Below are 25,440 nucleotides of genomic sequence, written 5' to 3'. Positions count from 1 at the left end.
TTTCAAGTGGATAAGACTTTACTCAGCAAGCTATAGCCTTGGTTCAAGGTAGATTTCTTATCTCTCTTTTTCTTTCCAGCCATGGCTGGCTTTCTCTCAGTCAGGACCTTCTACAGAAGTACAAGGTGCTGGTGTCCCTTGTCTTCCTAGTGAAAGATCTTTGCCTGAATAGGTTTCTCATGTATACACGGTCCCATCTTTCTAGGCTTACAAAAGCTCTGGCCCCTTGTGTCTGTCTGGTGATGGATGCCAAGATTCCTTCTCTCTCCCTATATCCTCCCAAACTCACTGGTTTGTCCCCAGACTTAGATGACCTCGTGCTGTTCTTCCCTTCCTGGGGATTTCCCATTCCCCTGCTGAGTCATATATAAATGACCTTAACTGTCTTTGGTCACATCTTGCTTAATTTCATTGGAGACAGGTCGATAGCTGCCTTCCCTCCTGTCTGGGAGAAAACCTGCTTCTCCCTGTGTTTGGTCACAGACTTTAAAGCATAATAGCAGTGAGTACCCATAATTCATCAGAGTGTTAATACAGACATTTCACAATGATATTAAGCACCAGTGTGTCATTAGTCGTCAAAAAACACCTTACTTGATACGTTTTTTTACAATACAGTAATATTGTATACAATCAGTTGATTCAATTATTTATCATGTAAGGTTCAGACCTCCTGGCTTTATAGTCCAGTAAACCATTGGAATGGATTCTCAGATAAAGTTCCTTTTCTCCTGATGGGAAGAGACGCCATGGGGTCTGGTGAAGACTTCATGCTAGTTCCTCCTTTGCTGGTGACAGGGCCGCCCAGAGGATTCAGAGGGCCTGGGGCAAAGCAATTTTGGGGGCCTCTTCCATAAAAAAAAAAGTTGCAATACTATAGAATATTATATTCTCATGGGGGGCCCTGTGGGGCCCGGGGCCTGGGGAAAATTGCCCCACTTGCCCCCCCCCCAGGGTGGCCCTGGCAGGTGATAGCTGAGTTGTTATTGCCTCCCCTTATTAGCTTGAGGGCTTTGTTTACCTTTTATGTAAATGTACCTGCATTGTCTCTGCCTGATGAACAGGATACTCAGGATAACAGAATTTTTAACTGGGAGGGTTAAAAGATAAAACCACCATGTATCAGTTTGCCCGCACACAGGAGGGGAAAAGAGAGGGAGCGAGATAGATGGGGACATGAAGCATGAGTGAATGTTGGCTGAATGTTGGCTGAGCTGGGTGAACTTTCTGATAAAACCAACACAGATGGTCACAATGAGGTCAATCCACCCTTATTTCACCTCAGACAGGAAGGGAAGCCTTAGGAGAGGGACTTGCTCTGGTGAGATTTTCCTGCCCAGCTTCCAGGCTCCAGCAGTTTGGATAATGATCCCAAATAGGGCTGTTTCTCAAAGCTAACGAAGCTACTTAGCCACTGGAGTTCACGCGCCCCTAACTGAAAACGTCCGGTCGGTCAGGGCTGTGATTTTTTTTTCCCAACCCAACCAACGTAGGTATGTTGGAAAAAGCCATCGTTTAGGTGCTGATGTACTGGGGAAAAAGTGCTTTTGCTGGTATATTTTGTTCACGGGACTGGTATAAGCCAGTGTTTCTCAATGACCGATCTGTGGACCGGCGCCGGTCCCGGAGATCTCCCTGAGACAGTTTAGGAAGGCAGCAAGCCGATCCCTGGTATCAAAAAGCTAGAGAAACACTATAAGCTGTACTAGCAAAATAACAATATAGAGTTCTCAACAGAAACTCCGAAGAGATGTACCGCCAAACCCATTCTGCTGTAGCCAAAGCCTCCGTTAAAGATGGCTACTCCATTTGGATAAAGCTGTGTTCTGTTTAGGAGCGACAAACCCCTCTCATCATTGGGTCCCTCACACTCAAAATGTCTGAATCAGCGAAGGAATGCTTCCTTGTGTTCTAATCACGTCAAGCTTATTTATTAACATGCCTTTCTAGGGCTCCCAGCACTATAGAGTGTGAGCACCCAACAGACGTTGAGGAATTTACCCTCACAGCCCCCTATGCCGGATTATCTTTGTCCCCCTTTTACTGATAGGGAAGCTGAAGCACAGAGATTAAGGTCAAGGTTCTTCAAAATTGACCAATGATGTTCGGGTGCCCAACTCCAGACACCTTTCAGGGGCTGAAAATCAAGTTGGGCGTCCAAAAATGGAGGTATCCCACGTGACTAGTCATTATTTTTGAAAATCTTCGCCCAAATCTGTGGCAGAGGCGCAGGCTAGTGCTGTGAAAAGACTATCCTTTGCCAGCTTGTAAGGAGTGAGTATGTATCTATGAAAGCATATGTGCGAGAGGGGGTGTGAATGTGTATGGAGGTGCAACTGCAGAGGTATATAGGTGAATGCAAGGGACTGCTTATGTAAGAGCAGAGCTGGGAGAATAATTTGGAAACAGACCTGGGCAGAAGATGTCAGTGAAAATTACTTCTCTGGAAAGTGTTGCAAAATAATGTTTTCCATTTTCTCTTATGAGTCATTCCGTGACTTTCACCTCTGCTTGGGAATTAGCCATCAACAAATTTTGACTTTCTCCAGTGTATTCTGTATTCAGAATTATTCATCAAATAATTTCTGTGAATAATTCTTAGGCTGGGGCTTGTTTGCATGCATTTTGTTCTGTGTCTCGAATAGGCGAGCTGTTTTGATTGGACAATGTAGTCACATGATGTATTCTCTGGTTAAGAATTCAATAGTGGAGTAAATTTCACTTTTCGGTTTTACAGATTCTATAGAATTTAGCATTTTTTATTAAATTCTGCAGGACTTTTCCATACGAGACATATTCATGTTTGCAAATTCAAAATGTGCTTGTTGAAAAAAAATTTCTGCGGTATTTGCTTAAAAATCTCCTTTTTATCAACCATTTCTTCCTTAGAATCTGTGTGGAAAGGGAATCCTAAAATGGTGCTAATTCAGCCAAAGCGCAGTCTTCTGAAAATCCAAATGCGCATATAGACTTTTCTTTGCAGACCGCAACTAGCTCGGTTCAAAAGCATGTTGTGGGAGTGAGGATTTCTGTGTGGTGAGTGTGAGAGAGAGACAGATGGAGAATATATATTTGAGTGTGTGTATGTGTGCAAATATGTATGTTTGAGTGAGTGTAGGTGTGTTTTCTGCATGCGTTACGCCAGTGTGTCTATGCACAAATCTATCTGTGAATTTGTGTGCATGAATGTGTGTATATATATGCATGCATATGTGTTTATGCATGAAAAAAGTATGAATGTGCATGAATATTTGTGTTTGTGTGTGTCTACACATGAAAAGGGGTGTGTGTGTGTGTGTGTGTGTGTGTGTGTTGGGGGCAGGAGAAGTCTTCCAACGTAATCCACAGATGTGAATTCGAAACAAGACTCAGCAGCCCAGTTGGTCATTAGGAGCAAAGTATGACCCGCTGTGCTTGGCAGAGCGGCCCCGCCATGCCATGGGCGTTCAGAGCACGTTCCAGCTCAGCTGTGCAAGAACCAAGCGTGCAAAATGTTTAGTTCAGGGGCAGCCTGCATCCTGCCAACCACAACAGCCCCTTTGCCTTATCCCCCCGTCAGAGAAACTAATTGCCTTCACCCTGATGCACAAACCATGCCTGGATCCTGGCTTGTTGCTGTTTTCCCGTCTGCCAGCAGCCGCAGCAGCAGCTCACAGAAATGTAAATCTATTTTAATTAAGGGGCTAATAAACAGTAATTATGATGCCAGCACTTTTTCTGTTCCCCTGGAATCATTCCCCCTCGATCCCCGTTCATTCCCAGGTCCTCACTGGAAAAGCTAGGGGCCTGACCTCTCCCACCCTGAAGGTTAAATGCTCCAAAGGCAAACCATGCTCCGTCAAAGGGTGAGCCCCTTTTTTTCTAATCTGCACCACAGAAAGTTAATTATGCGATGGCAGCTCCAGAGCATAGCTGGTAGCCGTTCCCTCATTTGCATTCGCTTCCCCCGCACTGGCACAGGAGCGCCATGAGAGTGGCAAGAAGCCTAACCTTCCCCTCCTCCCTATGCCACCCAGCAGACGAAGTGCTGCTGATTCTGTTCTTGGCCTGACAGACAGCAGCGGTTCTGACATGGCACACACAGTGGGGAGCAGTGGAGTGGGAAAGGGTGAAGTTGTAACTATTCCGTGCTTGGAGAGCCAGAGAGCGCGCCGCTCTGTGACACCCCAGCGGGATGATGCTCAGCCCACCAGCCCTGCAACCGTTTTGAAGCTCAGCTCCATCCCCAGCTCCCACACTCTTCCAGAGTTGGCTGCACACATGAAGGGCCCTGAGCCACCCCCATAGCAGGCAGCAAATGAAAAACAAGCCACCGAGTAAGCAGCCTGACCCCCAGCGTCCCCACGGAATGGCTCGCTCGCCTCACAAGCAGTGTATATTTTTAATGCAAAGAATTCAATAAAATGTTTTTCAGTCCCAAGGTTGAAATCTCCCTCTGGTTCTGATCAAAGGCTCAAAAGCAACCCGCTTCCTGTGAAAGATGGCAGGGCTGGTGTTTGCCCCTTGAGCTCCCTTTGCCACTAACTCAGAGCTTCATCGAACAAATGGGCTGAGAAGAACCTGGCTGTATCCAACGAGCTCTGTCACACGCAAGAGACAATCCGCTATACATATGAGTGCGCTAGAAAAATGTGCTCTGGAGAACAATCCTGCACTGGCTGGGGATGGTCTAGATGAACTCAGCTCTGTTTGTATAATAATCATGTAGCGCCATTAAATAATACTCTGCGCTTCTGTGACCCCTTCTGCTGGAGGATCTCAAAACATTGTGCTAACAATTCTTATTGTATTACCGTGCCCGTTTTCCATATGGGCAAATGAGGCACTGAAGGGAAGTGATTTAGAGTCAGAATCAGAACCCAGATCCCCACACCCAGACCTGTGCGTTAGTTACAGGATCTTCCATCTATCTCCAAGTGGCAGGTGGCTAAAATCAAAGAGAAGCCAGACTAGGGCAGGCCTACACTTAAAGCTTAGGTTGGCATAGTGATGGTGCTCAGGGGTGTGAAAAATCCACACCCTCTGGCATGTAGCTATGCCAACCTAGCCCCCGATGGAGTTCCGGTCGCCGGCCCCTTGCCAGCCAGGGTCTCGGCCCTGTTCAGCCCGCTGCTGGCCTGGATGGACTGAACCCCAGACCGGCAGCGCGGGTGGCAGACAGAACCCCAGACCGGCAGTGCGCTGAGCTGCTCAGCCAGCCGCCGGCCCCTGCCAGCCGGGGTCGCTGCTGCTAACCCCGCTCAGTCCGCTGCCGGTCTGGGGTTCTGTCGGGGGCCCCTGTAAATGTAAAATTTGTTACTGACACATGAAACCTTAAATTACTGAAGACTTGGCACGCCACTTCGCAAAGGTTGCCGATCCCTGTGCTACATCGTAGTGACGCCACTATAATCGCTCATGGAATTTTCAAAGACACCTAAGCAGGGTACAAGCCTAACTCCCATTGACCATTCTAACAATGGGAGTTAGGCACATAACCTGCTTAGACATTTTGAAAGCTCCACGAGGCGCCTCGCTGCATTTTTAGGCACGTAAAGCCCTTTGTAAATCTGGTCTTATGTTCCCAAGTGACACAGGAGGCACGTTCACTCTGTGTGATTGGAACTGATGAGTCCAGGCTCGCGAAGGAGGCATGGAGAGCCACATGAGGGCAGTCGCCGAGCACGGGGTGGATCGTACGGTCTGCGGGACACTGACACCCCTGGCCATTGGCGCTAGCAGCCCTTGCCAGCTTTCTCTGCATCTGGCTCGTTCAGTCGCCACCCCACAAGCCAACGGGGAGGAATTAGTGTAATCGTCCCCTAATGAATGCAGGCGCTGAGTAATGGGAATAGCTGCTCAGGCAAGGCTGCCACTGCACTCCCTGAGCGACCCCATCACAGGGCCTTATTACAGGCGGGCATGTGCAAAAGGGAAGCCTGTCTGAAAGTGAGAAATAACGAGGGGCTCAGAACAGCCTGTAGAGTTTCGCCTCTAGGGCGAGCAAGAGACAGGGTGCCTCTTGCATTGTGCAAGAGCTCCCTCTGCTGGCCGCCCACAGGGCGCCTGAAACGGGAGAGAATTCTGAACGGAGCTTAGCACCGTGCGGGACCTGCCTTAGAGTGGGAAAGTGAGGGTCTCTTACAGTTTGTGTCAATGATGCCACTGTGGGCTTGGAGAGAGCTGGGGAGCAGTGTATCCACAATGCAGATCCCCAGGATCTGTGTCACACCGCTCAGCAGAAACAGCACAGCCCTGATGTGTATCCCTACAAGCCCCACTGAAAGGGAACAGTCTGGCCTGAAAGCAGAGTCCTGGTCCCCATACAGGATCTTTGGTCTGCACTGTGTCCATGTTGCAGATCTCTGCTCCCCTGACGGTTTGATCTGAGATCTCTCTCTCTGGAGAAGACTGGATCTGTAACACAGCATCTCTGAACCCCCCCAAAAAAAACCTTCCCTGGAGGGGATACTGTGCTGCTTGCTCTTCATTAGCATCATGCAATATTTCCTGCTGTGGGGTCTCCCTGCATGTGGAAGGAGGTGGGGGGGAGTCATCCGGATTTCACCTCTTCTTCTCTCTTTCAGGCCCTCCCATCATTTCCAGCACTCAGACGCAGCACGCCCTGCATGGGGAGAAGGGACAGATCAAGTGTTTCATCCGCAGCACCCCTCCGCCAGACAGAATCGTGAGTAGGCCCGTCCCCTATCTCTATATGGAATGGGCTCGTACAGCGGGAGAGAAGCTGCTGCCCCTCCCGTCGCAGCGCCCTGTGCTAGAGAACGAGGTTAGGCTTGTGGGCCACACTCTAATCCTGTGTGAATTCATTAAAGGAGAAGTCCTGGTGGCATTTAATCACCTTGGTAATAAGCAAGCCGCTTCAGAGCCCCAGGCAGTGACTTTGCACATTTGACTGGCTGGGAAATTCACAAGGTTTTGCAAAGCCAGAAATGAAGCCTGTTCTGTAACCAGGGGATGAAAAAGCCCTTGGCTGCTTATGGAAAAAGGTTCTGGCAGAGCCCTGCATCCCATGCACTGGGAAACCGGGCTGCTCCTTCTTTGAGTATACTGTACCTAGGGTCAAGACCCGAGGAAGAGCTCCGTGTAGCTCCAGAGCTTGTCTCTCTCCCCAACAATAAAAGCGGTTTTATTGTTGGTCCAATAAAAACGATTCCCTCCCCCACATCATTGTCTCTCTAATACTAAACCCAATGTTATGTCGCCAAGGCAAACACCTTCCTCCAGCCTTTAAATCACAGCATCTGGGCACGGAACAGACCAGCGTCCCTCACATGTACATGCCTTCAAACATGGAATAACTCGCACACCTGCACCCAAGCATCGAACAACCTAGCTGTAAGCTTTCAGGCTATTCCCCAGAGCTGGTCAAAGACGAGCAGCACAGTTTGAACCCCAAATGGCTGTTGGATTCAACCACGTCCTTGCAGTTTGCTGTGCAGGGCATTTGTGGCCATGAGTGGTTGTTGGGATGAAGGCTGCTCTTCACATAAACGCCCACGGGCACATGCACTCAAAGGGACTAATGCATGAACATTGTTCACTGGTCGATGCTGGTTATTCACCATTCTGATTCTCCTGGTTTTAAAGCTTCCAGTTATTTAAACAGGGAGCAATACCATGTGACTCAGGGGAGCAATCAGGGAGCCATAAACCTACTACATGACTTAGGTGAGCAATCGCACGTTGCAAATAATCGAAGTGAAGTTTGCAGTCACCCTATCACGAGCTGGGATATGGGCAGACTGGCCTCTGAGCAGAGCAGAGGCGGTCAGGCCTAGTGGCTGGAGTTGGAGTCAGAGGCCAGGAATCAGAGCCAAGGGTCAGAGCTGGAGGCAGGGACCAGGAGTCAGAGTCAAGGGTCAGAGGCAGAAATGGGCAGGACAGGAGCAAGGCAGGATCAGGGCTGCAGCCAGGCTAGGAAAAGGGCAAGCACAGGAGAGATTGCAGCTGCAGACATGTGCACTGAGCAGCCGGAGAGCAGTGGTTGGGTTTAAGAGCAGGCTTGCTGACTTCCTCAGCCAATCAGGAGGCCCGGCTGTGCTCATAGGCTGGAGACCGGGCTGGCGCTGCTGCCAGCCATCATTCCTGAAACCCCCCCAGCGGCTGACATTTGCTCACATAAACTGGTTGGCAGAAATCAGGAAGGGGTCACATACGATTTGTGACCAAACAGCGTAAACTAGCTGGAGAAGAAAGGCTGGTGCAGTGGTGAGACAGCTAGAGTCACAGAGGGACTTAGGCGCCCAGCTCCAGGTTGTGGCTCATGGCTGAGAATGCCAAGCGGAGACAGGTGCCTGCCTCCAGCCTCTCATTCAGGTACCTAAGGCCCAGACCAATGGAGTTAGGCACCTAAATATCATTGTGAATCTGGACCCTAAGCCCCATCTCTTTCCTCTGCATTTCATTCCTGGTTGGCTCCGGCAGCTCCCCGCTCAGTGTGCTGGCTTCTGAGAATCCTTTCCTTAGGCACCTAGACACCCCCCCCCCCCACAGCCACCTCACAATGCATGGGGAGCCAGGCCATCTGACTCAGAGCTGAGAGATCCACTGGGCAGCAGGGTGTCTAAATCCCTTTGTGAATCGAGCCCTTAGTCTCTCTGGGCCTCAGTTCCCCATCCACACAATGGGGATAATAGCACAGCCCTGCTGCACGGGGTGCTGTGCGTGCTCCGATGCTATAGTTCTGGGGGTCATCGAAGCACCGAGTGTAGCTAACTTGCAGTGACCAGTTTGATCAGGTCTTTGATCGCATTCGCACCCACCCCAGCACAGAATGTCCCCACAGCTCCTAAAGCACCAGAATTCAGCTGCCACTGCAGCAATTGTAAAGATCTTGGTTGTGAGGCTCCATATTCGTCCCCACTCATTGAGCCTGGACAGAGAGAGACAGGTTACAAGTCAGGAATATTCGCTAACTTTCAGGGCCAGTGCTACAAAACTGCACCTGGGATCAGAAAATCCATCTCCCAGGGATCCTTCTGCCCCCGGCCCAGGAAAGAGTCTGAAGGCTGGAGTGAGCTGGCAGCTGGGTTGATGATTCATGGAGCAGAATAGAATCCAGAAGTGTCCCTCCCATTGAACATGAACGCATTTTTACAGCATTTTAATCATTCCAGTCTCAAGCCAAGCTGTCTCTTCAATTTCCCCAGTATAGCAAACACAGGGCCCGCTGTAAAATTCTCCACACCACTTACCTTTAGTGGAACTGGACAAGAAGCGCTGATCTGGGTATCTTGCTGATTGGCTTCTGAATTTGTGCCTCATTTTACACCTAGAACAACTGCATTTGAAAATTAGTGGCTGCAATGTAGCCACTGGCACTTCAATGTCCAGGGTGGAATTTTCCAAAGCACCTAAATGACTTAGGAGCACAGGTTCCTGTGTCTTTCGGTGAGACTCATGCTCCTAAGTCTTGTAAACGCTTTTGAAAGTCCCACTCCTAACTGACTCCCCTTGCACATTAGACATCCGCAGGCTACAGTCTGTGCCCACTGTTATTTAGGGGTGCACACCCCAGGCCAAGTTGAGGCCCTTCTAAAAAAATCAGGCCCTAAATGAACAAAACTAACCCCTCTTGTTGATTTGCAGGCCTGGTCCTGGAAGGAGAACGTGCTGGAGTCTGGGACCTCAGGGCGCTACACGGTGGAGACGGTCAGCACAGAAGAAGGCGTCATCTCGACGCTCACCATCAGCAACATTGTCCGAGCCGATTTCCAGACCATTTACAACTGTACTGCCTGGAACAGCTTCGGCTCAGACACTGAGATCATCCGGCTGAAAGAACAAGGTGGGAGCCACAGACACGGTGCTTAGAAACCAGAAGGGGCTCCTGTGCATTGGGAATTAGCAGCTGGCTGCTCCAGAAAACCAGGGAGGTGCTATGATATCCAGGAGACATTTCAAAGGGAAACTGGGACGTTTTAGGAAGACACTGGGCAGGTTTGTTGGATGGCCCTAGCTCCCAAAGCTTTATGTCCCTGGGAGATGGGAAATGCTCTGCAGAGCCAATGGGGGAAGTGTGGGTAGCTTTTTGTGTGGCTCATTCTGGGTCCGAGTCTGTAAATGTCCTTCCCACTCATTGAAGTCAAGGGGTGTTGGCTTAGCGTTGAGCGCTCTCAAGTGAAGCAGAAGTGGAAGGGTAAAGGCCATTGGGAGCTCTTTGACGTGTGCACTGCTCAGAAGCCCCTGTTCCACCACACAGTGCAATGCTGTTGCTGAGGACTGGAGGAGGCGACATGCTCCAGTGACCGTCCACATAAAAGAGGGCCCAAAGCACAAATTTGTTGTGGTGGCAGAGCCTGCTAATGAAACCTGGTCAGCAATTCCGACTGGGTCCATGCCATGCAAGCTGACAGCAGCTCAGTGCCTGCTATTGCATCTCGTTGCTCTGGGCCCATGCAGTGAAGCAGGACACAGACCCAAGTGGGCCAGCCTGGTGTTCAAGCAGAGTGCCCATCGGCTGGCATGCCAGATGCAGGTTTGGGGAGGGCTGGAGAGATGGAACCCACGGCAGCCAGAGTGGGAGGGAAGGACAGCTCCTAGAAAGGGTTAAGCAGCTCTCTGAGTAATTCTGGGGCAGTTTGGGGACTTCCATGTTGGGGGCTCTGCCTTTGTAGAGAATGTTTTGCCCCTGGAGGGACTCCAGTTCTAGTCTATGTTGTTAAATGCCCAGGCAGGCAAGTGGATTGTTCTCATTAAGCTCTGATTTATATGGACAAAGCTGCCATCCAGATTAAATCAGAGCTAAATGAACCCCTCAAAATTGGCCTCGCGCTTCTTCCAATGCAAACAGACAGTGTTTTTTCCGATCGTATGCCAATCAGAGCCTGTGCATGGCAATGAGGTGAGTTCCCAGTGGACAGAACCAACAGACTGGGTCCCAGTGGGCAGCTCTGCAGGGCAATGGGTCTGGGTCCCAGCCCGTGACACTGCACGGAGTGGAGCTGGACACCAGTAGGTGTGGGTGACCATTCAAGACGCTTTAGTTGGGTCCTGCAAGGGCACTGATGACTTTGCTGGGGATGGAGCAGGGTCCTAGCAGGTGACATGGCAGTTGAGTTAGATCCCAGCCCAGGGGAGTGATTCCCAGTGGTTGAACCTATAGGAAAGCAGAGCTGAATCCTAGTGGTTGTCCCTACTGTACAACGGTGCCGAATCCATGAGGTGGGGTCTCTACACTACTCCGAAGTCATATCCCAGCAGCAATCTGCAGTGTAGCTCCCAGTCCCCATGCAGTGGAACCTCAGACTAGGTTGGTAGAGGATACCCATTTCAGGGGAACTTCCATGCACCATTGCATCCTCCAGCAGCAAAGAGCCTGCCTGCTCAGCAATACTGACGTGTGCACTTGGGCTTGGCAAGGCTGTAGACGCTTGCTTTATTTTCAAACAGGTACGGAAATGAAATCAGGAGCTGGTATGGAAGCAGGTATGGAATCATGAGCTGAAGGTGAATATGTGACTTGCCCCCAGCTGCGTTATCACACCTTAGCATTCAGCAGCCTCCTTCTAGCTTTACCTTTCCTGAGACAGACAGCGGGAGGGCAGGAAGAGATTTCTCAAAGGCCCTGAGAGACAGCGTGCACCAGTGGACAAGGCACAGACTAGGAGTCAGGAGCCCTGGATTCTTGTCCCAGCTCTGCATGTGACCTCTTGGTGCCTTGATTTCCCCAACTGTTAATACTTAGACCCTTTTGTAAAGTGCTATGGGGTTTACAGACAAGATGCTCTGTATAAATGCTAAGTATTATTATGGGGAAGCACACAGGCAAACCAGTGAATTTTGAGAGGGGCAATGAACTTCCAACCGCCTTTCCCCACCTTGGCGGGAGGGAGTTAGCTACTGTCAGCATTAGGTGGGACAGGTATGGACCTGAAATGGGGCAGACAGTTGCCGGATGCATTGCCTTCATCCCAAACTGTTGTTAGTTGTATTTCTCATCTCCCTGAGCCACAGCATCCTCCATGAAGCCTGGATTAGGCTTCCTGGGGGACTGGGGCTGATGAGTCAGCAAATTGCAGCACTGGGCTCTTTGTCAGCTCTGTTCATTGTTACTGCTGGCCCACCCATTACCATCCCTGGCCACCTGACCATCTCATTGTGCCTTTCCGTTGTAATTGACTGTGTCTTCCATCCCAGGAGAGCCCTTGGCGTTATCTCTGCCAGGAGCCAGCTTTTCCCACTCCCTGTGTCCTGCTCCATCCGCTGCTGGCCACATCACTCATCTAGGACCAAACCCCATCATTCAGAGTCCCTCACTTGCCTCTGGATCTCACTCCCTGCTCCCTTGATGCTGAACTAGCAGGCATTGACAGTGTCTCCAGGCTCCCATCTCTCCACTCACCTGGCGTTCCTTGTTTCTCTAGGAGGAACAAGTAATTGCAGAAGCTCTGTGATGTCTGCTCTTCACGATGAGTTTTCATCGTCTGCATGAGCTTTGCCTAGCACAAGATGTTCCCATTCAGGTTGCTCAAAGAAGTGAGTGACCAAACCTCTCTTCTAATTCTCCCTGGATGTCCATGGCTCACCCCTTACCCTCTCATGTTTCTAATCAGTTGATCTTCCCGCGCATTGTTGCTTATATCAACCCACCCACAAGCTCTAGTGGACACCATCCATCTAAGCGAAGGCACGAGCCTTCTCAGTGAAGGTACAAAGAAGGACACGGTGCATGCAGTAGAACATGGCGAGATGTGTCCGTGGTATTAGCAGGATCCAGTCAAAGGTGGTTTGGTGCAATGTTGCAAAGACTGGCTTGAGGGAGACAAGTTTGTCATAACTCTTAAGAGTTTGCTCAAATTTGAAACCTCATTTGGTCAAACTGCTGCACGCAGAACGCAGGGGTGCCAGTTGGATATTGGGGATAGCAAAATGCAGGCTGCATGCACAGCAGATCTGATGAGCGATAGATGGCTGGGCTAATAGGTTATCTCTGCACTGGCCACCAGCAGGCAGAGTTGTCTGGAAGCAGAATGCTAGAGAAGTGGCAGAAGAGAAGGTGGAGGCTTCAGCAGCCATATTTAGGGACTCACTGTAAACAAGGAAGCAGGGCTTGGGGAATTGAGTGTAGGGCGTATGAGGAAGGCTCACAGATGCTACCTGCCCATTAAGCTGGCTTCAGCAGCTTATCGTAACCATCTCAGATTCTGCCCAGGAGGCCTGGAGGGGATAGAGAGCCACCAGCGGCTGTGTTGGGAGCAATCTGGAGTCCTTGACATAGCAAGTCACCCAGAAAGAACAGTGTCCAGCAAGGTGGTGAGATTTGCAGACACTGTGATTGTCCAGCAAGGGGCACGTTAGCTCTGCCATATGTAAATTAGGGTTAAGAGGAGCACTCGTCTCCAATATGCTTGCAATAGAGTTTGGAAGGCTAGGAGTCTGAGAATAAATCTGACTGATCCAAGTCAAGGTAGAGATCTGCCGTAGATGGGGACAAGCTGGATGTAACGTTCTCTGGGGCAGGTCCCTCTCAGCATTCTTGGACAGGATGTTAGAACAACCGGCAGGGAAGTTGTACACCAAATTTTGATGCATGCTGGGATATGATACTAGGGAGTGTTCTCTCCTGGCAAAAAGTGTCATGGCCCTCTCTTGTGGCTGGTCCACAAGAGGATGACAGCCTACTACTGCTACTGACAAAAGGAGCTTTACTACTTTAGCTCGAGTGGTAGAGGCAGGGCCGGCGCAACCCATTAGGCGACCTAAGCGGTTGCCTAGGGCGCTACAATTTGGGGGGCGGCGACCGCAGCGGTGTTTCGGCGGCGGGACCTTCCGCCGCCTCTGTGGGGGGCAACATTTCGGGGCAGGACCTTCCGCTGCCTAGGGCGGCAGAAAAGCTGGTGGCGTTCCTGGGTAGAGGACTGTGCTTTGGTGCTGAAGGGCCCTGGTTCAACCTGTATCGCTGACCCATGCAAGGGGATGGTTACATTCAATGACTTCAGCTGCAAGCATTGAGCCCAGCTGGAAACATTCAGTAAAGTTGCTAGTCCTTGACCTTAACAGCAGATCTTAGAGTGTAGTCATTCAAAGCCCTCAGAGATGATCTCAGATACAATTTTGTGTAGAGCTGGCTGAAAATGTTTGCAAACATCCATTCAAACAGTGACTGTAAATATACACCCATGGATGGGCCTTGCAACCCCTTTGTAGTGCTTCCCGTGAGCTTTGAGCAAGGTTTTATAGGCAAAAATATTTGCCAGAAGTGTCCCAGGCGCTATGTGAATATGCATCTGCACAAGGAGTCTTGCTGGGAATGTTCACTCGGTCATTGGGGAAGCTCTTTGTGGGTTTGGCAGTCATCCAGGTAGGGAGCAGAAACAGTACCATATGAATGAAGTACCAATCGCACAGTATGAATAGCAAATTACATATACGTGAATCAACATTCAGCAGACACCTTGCGAGCAAGCCATGAAATGCATGAACCATGCACTGACTCATTTCAAACAACCACCTAAATAATGAAGATTAAATCTGTTTGCAGATAATTCGCAAACAGAAGAAACAGGCTAAATCCACCCAGTAAATTGCTTGTCCAGCCCTACTGAGGGCAAAAGAAAACAGGGGAATACACCTGTGATAGCTGGTGTATGCTCTAAAACACTGAATGAGCTAAGGACCCTTGAACTGGCCAGAACAAGTTGACCTTAAAGCTGTAGATGGGATCAGTGACTGCTAGGTATTTTCTCATGGGCATTTCTATAACATTTATTGCCCTACCACCTTAGCACCCAAAGAGCAGTCAATGGAAACCAGTGTCCATGGTGAATAGTGCATGTGTCTTTTGTGTTATGCACCCCCATGGCTTTGCCAAGGCCAGCCTAGACTGGCAGTTGGAGGGAACTATCCGCCCTCGTGTGGTCTGAGAACTACAACAAATGCCTGCGGAAGCCAGTATACTTCAATGAGTCAGGACAACCCTGCCTGGACATCCCCTTCTGCCCTCTTTACTTCTACAGGGAGGAGAGTGAAATATACAGAGGTGTCCAAGGGTTCTGAACAGATGGAGGCTTGACCTTGATCCCCTCCTAGATTAATAGTAACTGCAAGTCGCACCATGGGCCACTGGAAAGATCATTTCCCTGCTAAACTTGCAATAAGCTCTCGGCTTGGCCTCTGACCTTTTCAATTTGACCTTTGACCCAGATCAGTCAGGGGAGAACCCCTCCGACACTCTTAGTGGGTACTCACTCTTACCCTAAGTCACTTCCCTTGGGTTTCCAGGAAGGTCTGTTGTTCGATCTCGTGTCCTCAATTTGCAAATCGGTCTTTACATCAAGACTGGATGCTTTCCTAAAAGATCTACTCTTGTTCAAACAAGAATTAATTCAGGGAAGTCCTCTGGCCTCTGTTATGCAGAAGGTCAGACTCGGTGATCACAGTGGTCCATTCTGGTTTTATAATCTATGGATCTATGTCCACCAGTATTAACAACCTCCATTTGCACAGGAGAGTGAAGCATGGGGACATTTTTTCTCTAGACTTCCTAGCAAATTGTTCATTTACAAGGCCGACCCGCATGAGCAGAACCAATTTACATCTAGAAAGTAACTTATTTTCACTGACTAATCCCTTCACTTCTTGAGAAGGGAGGGCTGTAAGGATTAGCTTCCACTCTATGCCGGCGCCAGGAATTCAAGATGAACTAGGGATGGGCAATGATCTTTTTGCCTAACTCTGAGTCCACTCAAATGCCATGGGTTTGAAAGTTCAGCCTGAACTTGGGTTAGTGGCACTGGGGCCGTGGTATTGGGTGTTGATCCATTTGGACGAGACTGAGGGCAGGTCTACACTTAAAATGCTGCATTGGCACAGCTGTAGCACTTTAGTGAAGACACCATGCTGATGGGAGAGCGTCTCCCATCGGCTTAGTTCATCCACCTTCATGAGAGGGGCTGTCTACCTGGGGTGTTAAGGTCGGTATAACTGTCACTTGGGTGTGGATTTTTCACAACCCTGAGCAACGTAGTTATACCAGTCATACTGTACTGTAGATCTGGCCTGAGCAAAAGAGCAGAGAGGGGGAAAGAGACAGATCCTAGTGATATCAGTGGATTGGATATCAGTGCTTTGAGCAGGGGGTTGGACTAGATGACCTCCTGAGGTCCCTTCCAACCCTGATATTCTATGATTGCACACACATCGTGATGGCACCATAGTCCAGGACAAAGTAAACAGGCCATTTAGAATGTGTCTGCATGAGAAAGTAGCACTAATTGGACTTCAGGTGTGTATTGAAACTGATTTAGCTTGCAGTTATTTAAACCGATGTCATGCAAACTACTAGGTGGACACTGATTTGGGTTTAAGAGTGACATGTATTGATATAGATTAAGTCTATTGCAAATGGGTTTTATCCAAACCAGAATAAATTATTCCTAACCCGAACTCAGAGGGGAGGAGGTGTGCACAGTTTAGATTGGCTTCACTGCAACTTCAACTCGGTCTGAAGTGCAGATTTTCCCCTTGCCGTGCTCCCCATTCATACAGCCCCACGCCTTTGTCATTGCCACATGATGAAGCTGCCCTGAGCTACAGAGCAGAGCCCAGGGTTGCTGATAACATATATTGCGGTGGAGACACGCAGCTACGGGCAGCCCTAAAAATTGAGATATGATGGTCCTCCACTCCCGTCCCATAAGCCCCTGGTTGGAAGTGGACTATGAATCTGGCCCTGCTAAGCTTCCTGCTTGCAGTTTCTCCAGGTTCCCCCCATCTCCTGTGTTTGAGACAGTAGAACAGTGTGATGGCGCTGTTACAGATGGGGGATACTCCGGATCAATTTACCATGTTACTGTGTACCCCATGCAACTCTCTCATGTCGCCACCATAAGCTTGGGGAGGTTTGACCAGTCCTCACACAGAGCACAGCCCTCCCCTTAGCTACAGCTTGGCTCGCTTCTGGGGAAAATGAAAGCGCCAGGTTTAGATTAGAGGAGAAGGTATTTTGTGAGCCCAGGCCATGTTCTCCAAACCCAAACATCACCCGTGAGTGTCATAAACTCTCAGCCTCGACGCAGCAGCTGATTTATGCAGGGAGCACTAAGGATTTCCAGTGGGTGATCGTCACCGTGCTCCTGTAATAACGGCAGACAGCGGTGACTGGGGAAAGCCCCCAGGAGGGCACACACAAAAGAGTCAAGGTGCAGCGAGAAGGAAGCGTTCCCAGTGGCACTGTGGCATTTCATATATTCATTATCTCTCCGTGATTCCAGATCAAATTGGCTCATTTGCCAAGTCGAAGGGCCTTGTTTCCCTAACCGCTCCTCACATCAGCAGCAAGGAAAACCAACCCCACAGCTGGAGCAGAGCTGAGCATTCGGCTGGTGATGCCTGAGGCAGAAGAGAACCCAGCTCACTGCCCCATAGCTGAATCCGCTCCTGTGCAGTTAACAAATGTAACCGTCTCTGTGCTAGTAAAGGCTGCTTAGACATGCTGGGAGCAGCTACAGAGTAGGAAGGGTCAGTCTTAAAGTCACCTGGCTCCTGAGTGGCCCCATCAGTCCCCCCGGGCCAGCCAATAGGGAGGAAGGATGGCCCAGCGGTTAAGTTGCTAAGCTAGGAGAAGTAGACCGGCCTGCAAGACCCTGCTCGGCCACAGGCTTCTTATCTCCTTGGGCAAGTTCCTTAGTTTCTCTGAGCATCAGCACCCCGTCTGTACAGTGGGGTGAAGTACAGTAGCTCGGCTACCACAGAAGTGGGGGCTCTGTAAGTCCCTAATAGAATAGGAAATCCTGGGAACCAGCCCTCCGGCTTTCACGAGCTTCTTACAATGGATGCATATGTAGCATTCGCAGCTCCCTGTGAACATGGCCCCGTTTTGCCCTCTGTCACCAAGCTGTGGTGCCGGCTGTTGGCTATTGCCCATCATTGCACAGCATTGCGACCCTCAGGGCTCCAGCTGTGGGTTTTGAATGCCCGTCTCAAATCCTCAGCATTTGGTGAGGGCACTGGTCGGATCTGGGGCCCATTTGCAAACGTTGGACCCAGATCCCCCCTAGGCAGGGGTGAAAGTAAGATAAATTACTTATCAGTATGGGGGGCTCACCTTCGGGCCCCTGGAAGAGGCGGGGCCTCGAACGGAAGGGGTGGGGCTGTGGGATTGACCTTTTAAATCGCCGGGCCCCCGGGCAGCTGCCCCTTTTCCCCCCCATCCCTCCTTTGGCAGCCCTGCCAGTAGGGTGCCTACCCGTCGGCAGGCCGGGGGTTGGGGGGAGGGGCAGCGACGTTTAACATCAGCTGTGTACAGGCCAGTACTGGTGGCCACTTCTTACCAGTATGCCGTACCGGCCCACTTTCACCTTTGCCCCTATTTTTGGGAGGGGCGTACATAAGAACGGCCATACTGGGTCAGATCAAAGATCCATCTAGCCCAGTATCCTGTCTTCCGACAGTGACCAGTGCCAGGTTCCCCAGAGGGAATAAACAGAACAGGTAATCATCAAGTGATCCATCCCATCGCCTATTCCCAGCTTCTGGCAAACAGAGGCTAGGGACACCATCTCTGCCCATTCTGGCTAATAGATATTGATGGACCTATCCTCCATGAACTTGTCTAGTTCTTTTTTGAACCCTGTTATAGTCTTAGCCTTCACAACATCCTCTGGCAAAGAGTTTCACAGGTTGACTGGGCGTTGTGTGAAGAAATAATTCCTCTTGTTTGTTTTAAACATGCTGCCTATTAACTTCATTTGGTGATCCCTAGTTCTTGTGTTATGAGAAGGAGTAAATAACACTTCCTTATTTACTTTCTCAATACCAGTCATAATTTTATAGACTTCTATCATATCCCCCCTTATTTGAAAAGTCCCAATCTTATTAATCTCTCCTCATACGGAAGCCATTCCATACCCCTAATCATTTTTGTTGCCCTTTTCTGAACCTTTTCCAATTCCAATATATCTTTTTTGAGATGGGGTGACCACATCTGCACGCAGTATTCAAGGTGTGGGCGTACCATGGATTTATGTAGAGGCAATATGATATTTTCTGTCTTATTGTCTATCCCTTTCTTAATGATGCCCAACATTCTGTTCGTTTTTTTGACTGCCGCTGCACATTAAGTGGATGTTTTCAGAGAACTATCCACAGTGACTCCAAGATCTCTTTCTTGAGTGGTAACAGCTAATTTAGACCCCATCATTTTGTATGTATAGTTGGGATTATGTTTCCCAATGGGCATTACTTTGCATTTATCAACATTTAATTTCATCTGCTGTTTTGTGAGATCCTTTTGTAGCTCTTCGCAGTCTGCTTTGGACTTAACTATCTTGAGTAATTGTGTATCATCTGTACATTTTGCCACCTCACTGTTTACTCTTTTTCCAGATCATTTATGAATATGTTGAATAGGACTGGTCCCAGTACAGACTCCTAGGGGACACACTATTTACCTCTCCATTCTGAATACTGACCATTTATTCCTACCTTTTAACCAGTTACCAATCCATGAGAGGACCTTCGCTCTTATCCCATGACAGCTTACTTTGCTTAAGAGTCTTTGATGAGGGATCTTGGCAAAGGCTGTCTGGAAAGCTAAGTACACTATATCCACTGAATCCCCTTGTCCACATGCTTATTGACCCCCTAAAAGAATTCTAGTAGATTGGTGAGGTATGATTTCCCTTTACAAAAACCACATAGATGAACCTAATTTGTTGGGGAAGAGTCAATGTGTCTGACAATTCTGTTCTTTACTATGGTTTCAACCAATTTGCCCGGTACTGAAGTCAGGCTTACTGGCCTGTAATTGCTAGGATCACTTCTGGAGCCCTTTTTAAAAATTGGCATCACATTAGCTATCCTCCAATCATTTGGTACAGAAGCTGATTTAAATGATAGGTTCAAACTACAGTTAGTAGTTCTGCAATTTCACATTTGAGTTCCTTCAGAACTCTTGGGTGAATACCATCTGGTCTTGGTGACTTATTACTGTTTAGATTATTAATTGTTCCAAAACCTCCTCTAATGACACCTCAATCTGGGACAGTTCCTCAGATTTGTCATCTAAAAAGAATGGCTCGGGTTTGGGAATCTCCCTCACATCCTCAGCTGTGAAGACCGAAGCAAAGAATTCATTTAGTTTCTCCACAATGGCTTTATCGTCCTTGAGTGTTTCTTTAGCATCTCGATCGTCCAGTGGTCCCACTGGTTGTTTAGCAGGCTTCCTGCTTCTGATGTACTCAAAAACAAAATTGCTATTACTTTTTGAATCTTTGGCTAACTGTTCCTCAAATTCTTTTTTGACCTTCCTAATTATATTTTTACACTTCATTTGCCAGAGTTTATGCTTCTTTCTATTTTCCTCACTAGGATTTAACTTCACTTTTTAAAGGATGCCTTTTTGCCTCTCACTGCTTCTTTTACTTTGTTGATTAGCCACAGTGGCACATTTTTGGTTCTCTTACTATGTTTTTTAATTTGGGGTATACATTTAAGTTGAGCCTCTATTATGGTGTCTTTAAAAAGTTTCTATGCAGCTTGCAGGGATTTCACTTTTGGTGCTGTACCTTTTAATTTCTGTTTAACTAACGTCTTCATTTTTGTGTAGTTCCTTTTTCTGAAATTAAAGGCTACTGTGTTGGGCTGCTCTGGTGCTTTCCCCATCACAGGGATGTTAAATTTAATTATATTGTCACTATTACCAAGCGGTCCAGCTATATTCACCTCTTGGGCCAGATCCTGTGCTCCACTTAGGTTCAAATCAAGAATTGCCTCTCCTCTGGTGGGTTCCAGGACTGGCTGCTCCAAGAAGCAGTCATTTAAAGTGTCAAGAAACTTTATCTCTGCATCCCTTCCTGAAGTGACAGGTACCCAGTCGATATGGGGATAGTTGAAATCCTCCATTATTATTGAGTTTTTTATAGCCTCTCTAATCTCCCTGAGCATTTCACAGTCAGTGTCACCATTCTGGTCAGGTGGTAGGTAGTATATCCCTACTGCTATAGTCTTCTTATTCAAGCATGGAATTACTATCCATAGAGATTCTATGGTATAATTTGGTTCATTTAAGATTTTTCTTCATTTGATTCTACGCTTTCTTTCACAAATAGTGCCATTCCCCCACCAGCACGACCTTTACTGGCCTTCCGATATATTTTGTACCCTGGTATTACTGTTTCCCATTGATTATCCTCATTTCTGTGATGCCTATGATATCAATATCCTCATTTAATACGAGGCACTCTAGTTCACCCATCTTATTATTTAGACTTCTAGCATTTGTATATAAGCACTTTAAAAACTTGTCACCTTTTAGCTGTCTGCCATTACATGATGTAATTGAATGGGACTCTTCTTCATTTGATTGTTTCTCAGCAGAGCCTACCCGTATTTTATCGTCTTCCATCCTCTCTTCCTTACGAGAACATAGAGAATCTCCATTAATAAATCCTCCCCTAAGGGATGTCTCTGCCCAAACCACGTACTCCTCCGCACCTGTCAGCTTTCCCCTAGCCCTTAGTTTAAAAACTGCTCTATGACCAAGTGCCAGCAATCTGGTTCCATTTTGGTTTAAGTGGAGCCCGTCCTTCCTGTATAGGCTCCCCCTTTCCCAAAAGTTTCCCCAGTTCCTAATAAACGTAGGGAAGAATGTGCTGAAGCCATAGTTTGGTTGGTCCCATCTCTAAAAAATAACAAGAAGAAAGGGACATAAATCTGATTCCAGCTTGGCTGTTTCTTTCTTGCAATAATTCCCGAGCTGCCTTCCTTGTCTTAGTCCCCTCTGCTTGCCCTCTGCTGGGATCTTGGCAGTAATAGGTAGCTAGTGTCTAAAATGGAACACTCCCAGTTAAGTTAGCAGCATGCACAACATCTTTTGCCATGAGGTGGGGTCCCCAGAACGAGATGGAGCAGTCATCATTTAGAAAGGTGCTTTGATGGTGCGGCATGATGCAACTCCCAAGGAAATGGATCTCACTGCAAGGGTATGGACTCTACCATATACCCACTATTTAGATGAGCCCTTACCCAAAGCCTATTGATGTCAGTGGGAGTCTTTCCTCTGCCTTCAGTGAGGTTTGGGTCAGACCTGGGCAGCGTTAAATATCGACAACTAGATATAATTGTGTTAAATAATCGCAATATTAACATGGGCTATTCGGTAGAAGTACTTGGGTGATGATCTCGTTAGAGATTTGCCAGGGGATCACAAGATTGTTCGGACCAACTTACAAACTTCCCTAAAAGTGATTTTTTTTTTCTGTTGCAAAATGTGGTCTGGCACTGCTTCCAAAAATCAGCTTTGCAGGCTGAAAATCCCAGCGGGGAGCTAAAAAACAAATTCATCATGGGCATAAATACACAAACATGGAGCACCCTCTCCCTCATCACTCCACCAGCTCCGCTGTTCCAATCCAGAGCCCAGCCAAGGCACCTTCATCTTGAGTTGCAGCACCCTGCTCTTCCAGTCTTAGCCTCCCAACACAGCTCAGCCAATGCGGCTGATCTTACGTTTCGGAGGACTCTTTGGAATCCCACCCCCTTCCCCGTTTAGAGGAGAGCAACGGAGCTATCCAGGGGCCAGCGAAGCGAGTCATACTTGTACATGTCTTCTCTCCGACACGCTGTGTCCTCCCGAGGACAGTCAAGTTACAGTCAAGCTCATTTGTCTTGCACTATGCGTCATCCACCCGGTCCAAGACCAGCATAGTTATTGGGCGGGGATGGGCAGGAGAGCTAAGAAGCCAGTGCACAGACCCAACACTCGCCAGGAGTGGGGTTATGGCGGCCGGGGGGGGTTAGGCAGCGGGGCAGGGGAAGGTGGTACTCAGACACTTCACTGGCTCCCTCATTCCTCTTGCAGAGTCGGTGCCGATGGCGGTGATCATAGGCGTCGCTGTGGGGGCCGGCGTGGCATTCCTGGTGCTGATGGCCACCATCGTAGCCTTCTGCTGCGCACGCTCGCAGAGAAGTAAGTGCCTTCCCTTTCTTTCATTTTAAACACAACCGCTGGGGTCAGACTGAGAGTCCTGGAAACCGAGCTCACCTGTGTATACGGGGGAAGGATAACTCAGTGGTTTGAGCATTGGTCTGCTGGAAATGAGGTGGGCATTTAGGGATTTGGGGCAAAAATCTGTCTGGGGATTGGTTCTGCTTTGAGCAGGGGGTTGGACTAGTTGACTTCCTGAGGTCCCTTCCAACCCAAATCTTCTATGATTCTATGAGAGTACGGGGGACGGCAGCGGGAGCTTCCCAGGTGCTGTCCCTCCCTTGATCTCAGGATGAAAGGGGAATGCAAATGCATGGCTCTGCCAGGTGTATATTTGTAGACTGATGGGGACACCTGCCTGCTAAGAACTTGTCTGAGATCAGCCAAGCCAAACAATCAATGGTAACAAACTCTTTGGGTCCCTCAGCTCTGGGTTGAGTCTGTAGCAGCAACAAGTCGCCTATCTGAGGGCCAGCCCCCTGAGCTAACAGACTGTGCTAAACTCTTGTCTCGGGGAGATGTCGTGCAGAGGTGGTGGCAACCTGACCCACAATGCATCAGCAGCCTGATGGCTGGCCAATCTGTTCATAGAGCAACACTGATGGTGGCTTCATCCAGCAGAGGGTCTGCAGGCCACTGGCCGGGTGGAGTCTTGGGGGCCTAAGGCTTGTCTACCCTGCAGGGAATGCAGACTGCAATACCCACTTGTGCTGTGGGAGCCTTACCGGCAGGCGGAGAAAAGAGGACGACACTGGGCGAATGGGTATGTAAGAAGCGAACAGGGTAATTCACAGAGGAATTCCATCTTGAATTCACCAGCCTGACACCGAGGCAATCTGTCTATCACATGTGGCTACAGAATGTTCCACACTACTTTGCGCTCCCAAGGCACCTTCCAGGAGAGGGTTTGAATGCACTTTAAAAACCAGATGGGCCAAATTCTGATCTCCGTGGTGCTGATTTAAATGATAGAATCACTCTGGCTGACATCTGTTAAGCAACAAACCGCCTCTGCTTTAGTGAGGGGGAAACTGAGGCACGGGGCAGCTGAGTGCCTTTCAACATCCTACAAAGAATCAGTGACACAGCTGGGAATGGATTCCAGGAGCCCCAGCACCCTACTCTAACCACTGGATGATACTCCCTCATGGTAAAGTTATGTCATGCAGGCAGGATACAAATACTGAAGTAGTTTCGGCTTCTGAACTAGGAGCGGGTGCAAAGTGTGTTCCAGATTCTATTTTTTTTAGTCCACTTTATCATTCTAAAATATGCATGTTCATAATAAGAAATTCCAGTCTCTGGTGTTTATGTAGGGCCTAGGGTGTTATGTGCTTTGCTGCAGTGGGACTCTACATTAAAATGACATGAAAGGCGCAGGTAAAGGAATGAAGGGGTAAACAGCTCAGGATCATGTTGCCTCATTAAAAAAAACACAGAGAAATTAAAGCATGATTGTTGGCTACATGAAAAAGAATCAAACCATCAGGGAAAGGCGCGTGATTGTTTTGAGCATCTAAAACAGCGTTAGAGAACAAGCAATCCTTGACAGTGCTTCCAGCTAGAGGGACTCTGCAACAGAAACAGCCAAAGCTGTTCATGAGCTCTTTGTTTAGTTGCCAGCGAAACGCAGTTGGTTTTCCTTTTTGATTGTTTGCAAAGAAATCAAAGAGCCCCAATTCCTCCTGGACTTGGGTAACAAACGGCTGGCCTCGTACAGCAGCAACATGTGCACTATTAAGAGCAATAATGACGTCTGGTTTTGAACTCTCAGAAACCCCATTAGCGACTCTTGCAGATATTAGCAAATTAAATCTTGGGCCGTCATTCATCTTGCATTTTGGTAACTAGTTCTGATGGACCGGAGACGAGCCAGTTCAGTTTCGCTGGAATTGTTCAGCGACGCTGTGTGATTCAAGCAGCCTGATGGAAAATGGGCCAAATTGTTGTTACCATGTCAATGGTCAGACATAATCAGCCATGCTTTTCCCCGTCGCTTTTAGATAGCCACACACGCACTGTATCATCCCAAGGCGGGGGGCTCATTATACTCTTCTTATTTGATGGAACCAGATGGTGCTGGGTTCTTTTCGGGACGTACACTCTAACATTAATGCGATGATGATAGATCGGATATGCAATGGAGGCGCCAAGGCTTAGAGCGGGAAGCAATGCCAGGGATTGAACGTGTCAGTTATTCAAAGGCTACGACAGTTGGAATAGCAACTGGCATGCTGCTGCCTGCTCTCTCAAACCTTTGGAGTAGAATTCAGAGTTTGCCTGCTGTCTGGCTCTCTGTGCTGGGGTAGGTCTGCCTTAGCTCTCAAAGATTCCTCAGGCCCTTCAGCAAAGGAACATCTCCACTTTTTCCCACATCCTCAAAGGTGTTCAGGCACCTTCCACCCATTGGTTTCAATGGCACCTCTGAGGATCTGGGCCTTCGTCTCTTTGTGCCTCAGCGCCCCATCTGTATAATGGGGATAACAGCTGTTGTCACTGATGGCACATCTGGG

The 25,440-nt window shown here is 48.6% G+C and overlaps 1 protein-coding gene across 2 annotated transcripts in view; it reads left to right on the top strand.

Annotated features, from left to right (window-relative positions):
• The window catches only part of KIRREL3 (kirre like nephrin family adhesion molecule 3), a 708,943-nt gene that overhangs the window by 647,819 nt on the left and 35,684 nt on the right, over positions 1-25,440 (top strand). Inside the window, exons 11-14 of one of the 2 annotated variants that reach the window (XM_034754765.1) lie at positions 6,567-6,667; positions 9,589-9,787; positions 11,392-11,427; positions 22,802-22,909. In XM_034754765.1, coding sequence (XP_034610656.1) covers positions 6,567-6,667; positions 9,589-9,787; positions 11,392-11,427; positions 22,802-22,909 — 444 coding nt within the window. The remainder of the gene's footprint in view (positions 1-6,566; positions 6,668-9,588; positions 9,788-11,391; positions 11,428-22,801; positions 22,910-25,440) is intronic. The other variant, XM_034754766.1, reaches the window with a different exon arrangement.

Source organism: Trachemys scripta, chromosome 21, assembly GCF_013100865.1.
Source record: "Trachemys scripta elegans isolate TJP31775 chromosome 21, CAS_Tse_1.0, whole genome shotgun sequence".
In the NCBI taxonomy this organism is placed as follows: Eukaryota; Metazoa; Chordata; order Testudines; family Emydidae; genus Trachemys; species Trachemys scripta.
The sequence above is the reverse complement of the archived record's forward strand: the minus strand, read 5'-3'. Positions and strand labels throughout refer to the sequence as shown.